This window comes from Seriola lalandi, unplaced genomic scaffold, assembly GCF_002814215.2.
Source record: "Seriola lalandi dorsalis isolate HSWRI2012SDOR001 ecotype SW California unplaced genomic scaffold, Sedor1 jcf7180002054360, whole genome shotgun sequence".
Taxonomy (NCBI): domain Eukaryota; kingdom Metazoa; phylum Chordata; class Actinopteri; order Carangiformes; family Carangidae; genus Seriola; species Seriola lalandi.
This window is the reverse complement of record NW_019524913.1, coordinates 617749-628046: the sequence shown is the minus strand read 5'-3', so window position 1 is coordinate 628046 and position 10298 is coordinate 617749. Positions and strand designations below refer to the sequence as shown.

The following is a 10298-nucleotide window of genomic DNA, read 5'->3' as shown; positions in this document are numbered from 1 at the left end:
TCAGTCGGCAGCAGCAAGAATGTGTTAATGCATCACTCTGTAGGTTAAAAGATGAGGCCAAATCCAACATTGTTCTAGTCCTCTTCTCTCAGTACTTTGCTACATCCCTCTCTTGTTTGTGGCACCGAGCCCCAGTCATCACCTGACTCTGCGGCTCCTCTCACCTACAATATACATACCCTTTTTTTCAGCTTGTTGTTTTGGTTTTGCCCCGCAACTTAACTTTACTTAACAGCAACAAACTGCAGACAAAGCTAGCAGCTAGCTAGGGAACATAGTGGAGCAAATTACTCTGCTAAAAAGCCATGTTTTCCTCGGGAGTTGGTGGAAACCAATAACAGAGCTAAAGAGGAGAGTTAATATTGGATTTGGGATTCGTCAGGTCGCCAGAAATAAAGTTGCTCTGTGTCCATCGGCTTGTTCCACTGGCCCTAAATGGCAAAAAGATTAATCTAATTCTGCTTTACAATGTGGTTAGAATATATAGTTTCGACTAAAGCAGCTGGACATTGTAGGTTTTAGCAAACGTTATTCAAACAGGAGTAAGTAGTGCATTTATTGGGGACTATTTTCAGCTGTGGATTAATACACATTTGGTGCACTAGTATGCTCAAGTATTTTTGGCAGCAGGATTTACAGAAAATGCAGTGCCCATGTTCATAGTAAAGAAGGAACATGTCAACCAGTGCAACAGTGCTGGTGAGGTTTTTATTTATTTTATTTTTTTTGATGACAATCAAGCTCTTTGTCGCAGATGAACGAGTTATGTCAAGGTTTGTCTGCACAGAGGTTTTTGTCTTTTCATGGTTTTTGTCCACAATAACAACCATATCCCGTAAATATTTGCCTCTCACACTGTTATGATGATATGTTACCCATGTTTGCTTGTGACAAGAGCCACATTATAACTCTCTGTGTTCCTCCTCCTCTTCTCTGTGTCCTCTTTTAGCTCCAGAGCCTCAGCCACAACGTGATCTTCACCCTAGACTCTCTGCTGAAGGGCGATTTGAAGGGCGTGAAAGGGGTAAGATTTACTGTAAAACTGTTTCTCTTGCTGCCATTTTTTCCCTCTTTCACTTGACTCCCCCCCCCCCAATGATATGTCTCGGCTGTGGAGCACAGGAAATAGATACCTCGTCAGCAAATTTCTATATTCATCTCCAAGTTTCTGTGCATGTGAGTTACAGGAGAGAAGGGGGAGTACAGTTCTTTGTTTTAAAGACCACGTTGTACATCTTTCAGGAATAAACACTGCCTCTGTGTTGTGTTTGAGGTGAACGGCAAGTAACTGGGTCATGAACCCTTGATGTTTGGGGTACAAGGAGGGGTGTGGTCACTCGCTTGGCGCGCAGGACATAAATCGTGAGCGGAGTGAGCCATTTGCTGTGTTTTTGGTAGCGATCCAACTCTGCAAATAACTCCGTCCCCACGGTGACCTCTTTGTAGTTTGCTGATGCTTGTCCTCCTGTGTTTCTGCAGGACATAAAGAAGCCCTTTGACAAAGCATGGAAAGACTACGAGGCCAAGTTGTAAGTGGATAATGAAAGTGTGCTGTTGTAATACTGCATGTTTGCATCATCTAGCTCATTATAGTGCACTGAATAATGGATCAAACACTGTTGATAATGTCTGGATCCTCCAGGAGCGTTGTAGAAGTTACTGCAGGCAGAGCACATTGTAAAACACAAACCTACACACAAAACATGTGAAAAAGAGAAGTGCATCCACGTAGTGACTTGTCCTGTCCTGTGTATCAGTACAAAGATAGAGAAGGAGAAGCGAGAGCACGCCAAGCAGCATGGGATGATCCGCACCGAGATCACCGGGGCTGAAATTGCTGAGGAGATGGAGAAGGAGCGGCGTCTCTTTCAGCTCCAAATGTGTGAGGTAGGTAGTAAAACGAGTCTGTATTAACATACGATCTTTATCTGGTAATCCTGTCCGGATATGGACGAATGGTCGGACCATACAGAATGACATTATAACAAATTCTACAAGTTGGTCTCATGACAGTTGAAGTGATCCTAGGTGGTCAGTCTTGCATTGTGATCAGATCTCAGATGTAAATTCGATCTTTCTAGTTTCAGAAAAAAATATCCACCCTGCAAATTGAAAGGTTGCATAATTGCACATCTTCGTGCTCTCTTAAGCAAAAGCTACAAGAAGCATCTCAGCAGTCTGGCTCAACTTTTGCTCGAGCATAAAACAACATCGTCTGACATTGCACTCCATGCACATCTTCGTGCTCTCTTAAGCAAAAGCTACAAGAAGCATCTCAGCAGTCTGGCTCAACTTTTGCTCGAGCATAAAACAACATCGTCTGACATTGCACTCCATCAGCCGGTCAAACACATGCATGAAATGAAACATGTATTCCCAGTAGATTCATTGTTTGTTCATGATCCATGAAGCGGAGAATTAAAAACATTTTTTGCCGCGGTAACTTTTTCCAGAATTATAAAACCCTTTTTCTCGAAGTATTATAAACCGCCGTTCAGCGTTGTGCTCTGTGATAAACTCTGAAACTCATGGATCTATCATTCAAACCGGCCTTCGTGGATGGTGTTTCATCTTCTTATTGGTACCTATGGCAACAAGCCTCCACCAACACAGTGCTACTTTTGGTCTGAACACCCACTTATTATTAAAATCCTATACTATGTAAAAGATTTTAAGCTTGAGTTGACTTTTTTTTTCTCGAAGATGATTTGAATAATTTAAAGGTTAGCTGTATCACTCGTGAAGGGATTACAGTTTCTCTTAAGATACAGCTGTACTTAAATTAATTCACGAGGATGGTATGTACTTCACCAGTCTCTGGCTGTCATCCTCAAGACTCAACCAAAACTGGCTGTTACAATGATTTTATGTCAGTGTGGATAAGATTTAGAAAATACAACCCTAAAAGTCTCATGACGTGATGAGTACATGTCAGATTTTATACCACTAATAAACATATAAAAGTATTGATGTTCCATTGTTTCTGTAAACTTGTTTGCCTTTGAGAATGGGGCAACACTGTTTGAATCATGTTGTAGTATAATTGTCAAAGACTGTGATTAAAGAAAAGTGACAGCTAGAATTAAGTGCAAAACAAATGTGAGCTCTTTATGTGCCCAAGAGATTCAGAACAAACTGTTAAAGCTCACTCTGCTTTGCCAAAAACCTCTCTAGTGGTGGGTGGTGACGCCTACGCCTTGTTCACTCTTTTATCCTGTTAGGATTTTTTAACTCAAATTACATAATGGACCAATGGCTGTTCTACTGCTGTTGGTTGTGTGAATTATTCACTACAGGACTCGCTGCAGTCCTTATGTGCCCTGCCATGCTGATCTTCTCTCCTGTCAGGGTGACTCAGAGGTATTTCCTTGCCCACATTTCCCACCTGTGTTTAAACGTCCTATTATGTTACAGGTCAGGGTATACGGCATATTCATGTCAGGTTTACTTACCAGTAATGTTTTACAGAAAGTAAAAAAACATGAAACAAATGGAACAGAGCAGGATACAAACAATGTAAACAAGGATACAGCCATGTTAGCATCTGTGTGAGGCTAAATGCTAATATCAGTATGCTAACATGCTTACATTTACAATACTAACATGCTGATGTTCAGAAGCTATAACATTTACCATTTTTACCATCTTAGTTTAGCATGTTAGCATGCTAACATTGCCATTAGAGCTACTAATATGGCTAAAAAGTAAATTCACCAAAGTTAGCAAGATTTGAGTATTAATCTGCTCCAATCCAAACTGAAGCCCTCGTCTTCAATGTTTTTAGCCCTCCTAGTGATAGTTCTTAGGATGCTAATGCTAGTTGCTAAGTTGTTTGGTTGCTTAGTTTAAACAATAGCACAATTTCCTAACTCTGACATTTTGACTTATATGTGCATTTTGTCTAGTACCATGAAAAGTTAGCTATTTTCTGTTGGAAACATTTCTAAAATTAAATGATTTAACTTTCCCTTTTTTCAATAAAGTTAATCCAGTATTAAATTATTTTTTGCTTATCTACACATTTAGCAGTTATGGAGTTTTGTTTCTGGCCACATGGCAAATGCAAGTCCAATATTGACTTTCTTTATGCTCTATGTTTGGTCTCTACTAACCTCTGGATTATCAGGCTCTTTAGCTGTTAGCTGATCCTCTATGTTCACCAGCTAGACGAAGCTAAATTTGTCTGTCTGAGCTATGATACCAATGGGAGTGAACCGAAACAATAAAGTTAAGTCAACATTAAACTGAAACTCTCTATAAAGCTGAATCAGGTGATAATTCATCACCACAAGCGACCCCTTTTCCCATTGTCACACTGTTTTCACATTTGTAATTTGATACATATTTCGGATGAAAATATCGACTGTTGCTGTTTTAAGTTTGAACCTGAATTTGAAACAGAAGACCTACTCATCAGTCACTGTGTTATCCAGCGTTGAAGCTTGCCTCCAGTTTCCGCAGGATGCCAAAAAAAAGTTGTAGCTCCCACATTACATTAACAATGGCTTCCTCTTTTGTTGGCTGCCTGAAGCGCAGATTTGATTTAAAATTTCTAATCATCTGCAGAGCTTTGCATGTTCATGCTCTGACTTCCAGTATGATACTGATTTGTTGTATCCTCATAGCACTGTGGGAATCCTCTGAGTAGGGCCTGTTGGCTGTTTCAGGGTAAGAACTTGAAACAAAAGGCCTTTGTGGTTTTGGCCACTTGTTACTAAACCAGCTTCACTGTAAATGATAGTTAGATGACCATGTGGTTTGAAGAATTTTCCCAAAAAAGCATTAAAAAGGGCTGTATTATGAGAACATAATTCACTTGTTTCTATGCATATACTGTGCAGTATGCTGTGTTAGCTTCAGGTCAAATGCAGTTCAGTGTTCAGGCCAAAAATAATGAGTTATGAGAGCCAGATATCTCACCAGCTACTCATGTATATATAAAGTCATACGGAGATTTACACTGTGAGACAGGACAAATGAGTATTCCATGCTAGCTACCCTTTTATATCTCAGGCTGTAGTAGGCTGCTGTAGTCATCAACGAGAAGGTCTGCTTAATGGAAATACTGTATTTTTAGTTATGCTTGCACATGGCTAAAAACATAGTGTTTCCAATATCTTAACATCTACAGTATCAGGCAGAACGCAGCGAGAGTTTGTGCATTCGTGGTTTTCAGAGGATGACTCATTCTGACCTTGGTGATCTCCTGACTTTTCTTCTTTCAGGTCAAAATTTCAGTTTTTCATATGCTTTGATTTTTGACCAAATACCTGCAAAACTAATGCCATTTCCATCGGTGTCGGTGGAACTTTGTGTTTAGCCCTAATTAGCGAATGTTAGCATGCTAGCATTACCATGTAGCTCAAACCACCAAAAGTAAAAAGGTAAACGGTAATAAGGTTTAGAATATCTCAATATATCAGAGCTGATGAATTAGTTGATAAATAAATCAGTCATCAACAGAGAATTAATCGACAACAATTTAGATGGCTGATTAATCAATTGAATAATTTTTCAATCAGATTATCTGTTGCAGTTCAAATTTAATGTATGTTCTAGTGGGTTTTAAGAAATAGTTTTCACTATATTTAACCTTCCATACACACAACAATTACTTGATTATTTAAGAAAGTAATAGAAGGAAATGTTAGTTGCAGCCTTGCGAGATAAACAGTACTGATAGTTTGACATAAAATTACATATACAGTACTATAATAGAGGATTTTATCTATTGCACATTGAATATCAATGTTTTATCTGAGGCATTTTTTTAATCTGACCCAATTGTTTTATGTATTGGACTTGTTTTTGTGATTCATTGATATTTCTGAAGCATGTCGTGTGTGTAGAAGGCGCTCTAGCAATAAATAGAGGAGACTGAATAATCACAAACATCAGAGGTTTCCTAAGTCAACAGTCATTCTGGCTGGAAATACCAGTGGGGCTGTTGTTGTGTGTGGGACAGTTGCTGCAGTCAGTGATACAATCTGTTCATCCCACTTAACCTCATTTCTCTCTGTTGCGTGCACTCTCTCGCTCTCACGCTCATTCCCCCCCTTTCTCTCTCGCTCTCTCTCTCTCGCTCTCTCTCTCTTCATGTTACTCAATCACCAGATTACAGGATGCTCTCGCTCTCTCACCCTTTTCATCCTACGCTTTCAGCGAAGGAGTGTGGAAAGGCAGGGATCAGCAGGCTGCATTATATTCCGCCCAGACATGGCAGCAGTTCGAGCGTCGCTGCTCATTCACACAAAAGAGTTCAACACGCACATGCGGCAGCGGCTCTCCAAAACACTGAACACGCACAAGGCTCAGACAAAATGTGGATAATCTCCCATCCAGCAAGCACTGTCAGGCAGACAAAGGGACAAGGCATGCATGCGTACACACATAGATGCACGCACACATGCGCCCGTGCATCCACACACATGATACAAGGAGCAAATTGAAACTGTATGTTGGCATGGAGCGTCACAAGGCTTTTGTGTGATAGATTAAATTTTGCTGTGGATCTGAAAGTGGTCTTTAGCTCTGACTCTTTGTAAATCTCTGTGGATTGGCACACTGCGGGATTAGCTCAGATTAAGATTATTTTTTATTCGTTTGTTTGGTGGGAGCGCTGTCTGAAGACACCCAGACATACAGCCTACAAAGCACTTCCTCTCGAGGCTGTTCTCCCTTTTTTTATAATGCTAATGTAAAGTATTTTTCATCACACTTTTGAAACTTTATTTAGATCAAGGGAGAGGGATGATATTCTCTTGTACTACAAGGCATTTTCTTCTGTGTTTACCAGTCTAGTCCCCACTCCCACAGTGTCAAGGCAGTCTTGGCTCGAACATCAAAGGCTTCGTAAGGCATATGTGCACTCAGATGCGATTATCATAATGCAAAGTGTTCATACTCAAAAGTGTCTACGGCAAAGCAGAAGTCTTTTTCTGTCTGTGTAACAGTGGGGCCTCATTCTACCTCATTAAACCCCCCCCCAAAAAAAAAACATTAAACACCCTGAATTTCAACTCCTGGCTGAACTCTGAACCTCTCTTTGCTTTGCAGTACCTGATCAAAGTAAATGAGATCAAGACCAAGAAAGGAGTGGACCTCCTCCAGAACCTGATTAAGTATTACCACGCACAGTGCAAGTAAGTACCACGTAAATCCCCCTAACCTGAAAGTGTGAAGCTCCCCGTCGTGTGCATCACACTCCCTGAGAAACGTATTGAGACTAGACGGTTGAGTCTCTCTCCCTCTTTGCAGCTCTTCATGTCAGTTTTCTATCTCCTTTATGATTCATGGATATTTGAGGGTGCACCATTGTGTATGTATGTGTGTGTGTGTATATATATATATATATATAATATATATGGCTCTCATAAATATGCACAGGTCATCATATGGATACGTTCTGACAGCTGTGGGGTTTGGTGGGTAAATAAGTGGACGCTCTCCGTGCCAGAACCGCAGCTCACAACGGCCTGTCACAGAATGACAAATTTTCTCTCAGCGTTGCTAGGTCCTGTCATAACACTGGGACAAAACAATATACCTCCCCGTTAATCTGTTCAACCTGGGCCTTTTGATGGATAGAAAAGCTGCACTGGTGATGGATCAGAAGCATAAAGGCACTGGGTGGAGAGCTAAGGGAAGTGTGTGACTGCTTACAGCCTAGAAAAGAAGGAAACAATTAAAAAGTGTGTGTTCATTTTTACAGTCCTAACCATTTTATTCACAAAAGTAAGCAGGGTAATTAAAAGCAAATGTCAATCTTCGTGTTATTCTCATATTTTGATCCATCTTCTGTTGGTTATGATAACATTACTCATCCCCTCCGTTGTAGAGATTTATGAAAGACTGGATGACTCCCATCGAGAACGAAATCGACCAAGATGTGTGAACCTCCATAAAACAGTAGAAACAGTCCCACAAAAATCCATGCAGCTGTTGTAGTAAACTACATATCAACTGCAGAGCAATTAGCCAATTGACTAGAGCCCAGACTAGAGTGGCAGTCAAAAACTGCACTATTTTTTATTTCATCAGATGAAATCAATAAAATAAAATAAATTGGATTATTTATCAATCACATAAAATTATACATTTTCTCTGAGGCCCTAAACATCATAAATATAATCAATAGTTAGTGAGTTTTATTGATTTAAATATCACAATACCAACATATAAGATGATTGATCCAAAAAGCACAATATTCCATGTGTCTGTCCACAAATGAATAAAGTAATTAAGCAAATGTTCCAACATGTGAACTAAGTGAGTTTGAGTTATGCTCAGATCTTTAATTTTGGAGGCTACTACAAGGGATCAATAACATGCAGGATTTGTGCAGCAAATATGTTTGTTATCACTCCTCTTGCACAAGCTGAATCAAAGTGAACCATAGTCTCACTCTACGATGAAAGGGCATCAATAAGGCCGGTAATTCAGCTACAGCGACTCGCAGGGGAGGACTTTCTGTGTTTACCTTCAGCTGAACTCAAAGCGAGTTGGATGAAGTTTGTTTGAGAAGCTCTTGGAGGCTCTGACTCTGTGCCCCAAATGACACTGTCACACAACTGGATACACAAGCTGATGAATCTGCATTTCCCAAATCTCTGCAACATAGTTGGAGAGTAAAGTGTCATCACGACCAAGAGTCAAAATAAAAGTTAGTCTACACACACTCTGCGAGGCCAACAGTACTTGACATGTAGAGCTGGATGGAGCTCGAGGAGAGATGTGGGATGGTCGAGACACGGGGTGAAAGAAAACAAGCAGAAAAGGTGTGAAAGTAAAGAAGGGAGGAGGGGAGATGTAAGCTCCAAGAAGAAGGGCAGTGGGTGGAGAGAGAGAGTGAAGGGGAGGCCATTAGCAGTGATTTGCAGATGCAGCGCTGCGTCGAGGTCTGTACCGCTGACAGATCTGTAATGGATTTCAGGATGTGCTAAGCACCTCTGCAAATCTGCCGTGGACACGGCCAGAGACGATTTCTGTGCCAAGAGGCGAAAGGCGCCAGAAGGAGCCGGGCTATACATTAAACATAAACTGCACCAATTTCTCCCCCCGCGTGACCTTCATAGTGGCCGAAAAGATCGTAATGTGACACCTGACATTTGCGATGCAGTTCCGCTAAATGACCGATCTGTGTTTCATATTTATTCCGATGAATGTTAATGTCAGTGACAACTCACATGTACCTCTGTCCCTCCAGTTTCTTTCAAGATGGCTTGAAGACAGCGGATAAGCTGAAACAGTACATTGAGAAGCTGGCAGCTGATCTCTACAATGTAAATACTCACACAGTCACCTTTTCACCTCTTCCTTCATCTTTATCACCGTCAGCTCCAGCTTTGGTTTCCAGCCTGTGTTTGTGCACATGCATACTTGGACCAAATCTAACCACTTACTTACTTCAGCAGATAGGTTTGCTTTTACTGACGTGGTTAAAAGCTCTGGAAAAATCTAGTAAGAGGACCTTGAGTTGAAGGTTTTTTTTAATTTTTTATTTTGTCAAAGTCAAGAATGCAGTGCTTTCTCCCGAAGCAGCAGTTTAATCAGAATACAGAGCTCCTGCCGTCATTATATGAGGGAAGGTGGCTCTTTTGCAGCAGCTGTCACGATTCAGAACTCGCTGTAAAGTAGTTAAACCTCACTTATATGAAGACAGTAACGCATGGGAAGGTAGATGTCAGACAAAAGACCATCACACTGCACTGATTCCTCCCAATAAATCGAATTTAACGGAGCAACGTTTTGATCTAACAATGCCTGATGCTCGGTTAAATTAGATTTATCGGGAGCTATCAGTGCAGTGTGATGGTATTTTGCCTTTTATGTTTTTCTTCAGTTTTGTGTTTGTGCACTTTGGTTGTCAAAGTAAAGAGCAATTTGTAAAGTGACTGAAATTCGTTTTGGAATACACCAGTTTATTTCAATCTAGATATTTATACAGGTCATTTTTATTAGTGTAATAAATGGCTCTTTGTAAACACCAGCTCTCTCCGTTCTCTTGGTGTACCTCTCCCTTTCCTCAACAGATCAAACAAACTCAGGATGAGGAGAAGAAGCAGCTGACTGCCCTGCGAGATCTGATCAAGTCCTCCCTCCAGCTGGACCAGAAGGAGGTAGGCAGGTCACATCCAGACACACCAGACCAAAAATCTGAACTCGTAGGCAGGTGAAGTGCTTCCTGCACCAACCCACCCAGAAAAATATATTGGGCTGAACAGAGCCAGGGTAGAGTCAGTCATCCCAGTCACACTGAAACCCCCTTTCCATGTTTTACCACACAACCCCCCCACCCA

The 10298-nt window shown here is 40.9% G+C and overlaps 1 protein-coding gene across 4 annotated transcripts in view; it reads left to right on the top strand.

The window, feature by feature from the left end:
- asap1b (ArfGAP with SH3 domain, ankyrin repeat and PH domain 1b) overlaps positions 1-10298 on the top strand; it is a 56989-nt gene that overhangs the window by 23244 nt on the left and 23447 nt on the right. For all 4 annotated transcript variants that reach the window (XM_023408334.2, XM_087174521.1, XM_087174522.1 and 1 more), the window contains exons 4-9: positions 950-1024; positions 1480-1529; positions 1758-1887; positions 7057-7142; positions 9206-9281; positions 10032-10118. In XM_023408334.2, the coding sequence (XP_023264102.1) occupies positions 950-1024; positions 1480-1529; positions 1758-1887; positions 7057-7142; positions 9206-9281; positions 10032-10118 (504 nt within the window). The remainder of the gene's footprint in view (positions 1-949; positions 1025-1479; positions 1530-1757; positions 1888-7056; positions 7143-9205; positions 9282-10031; positions 10119-10298) is intronic.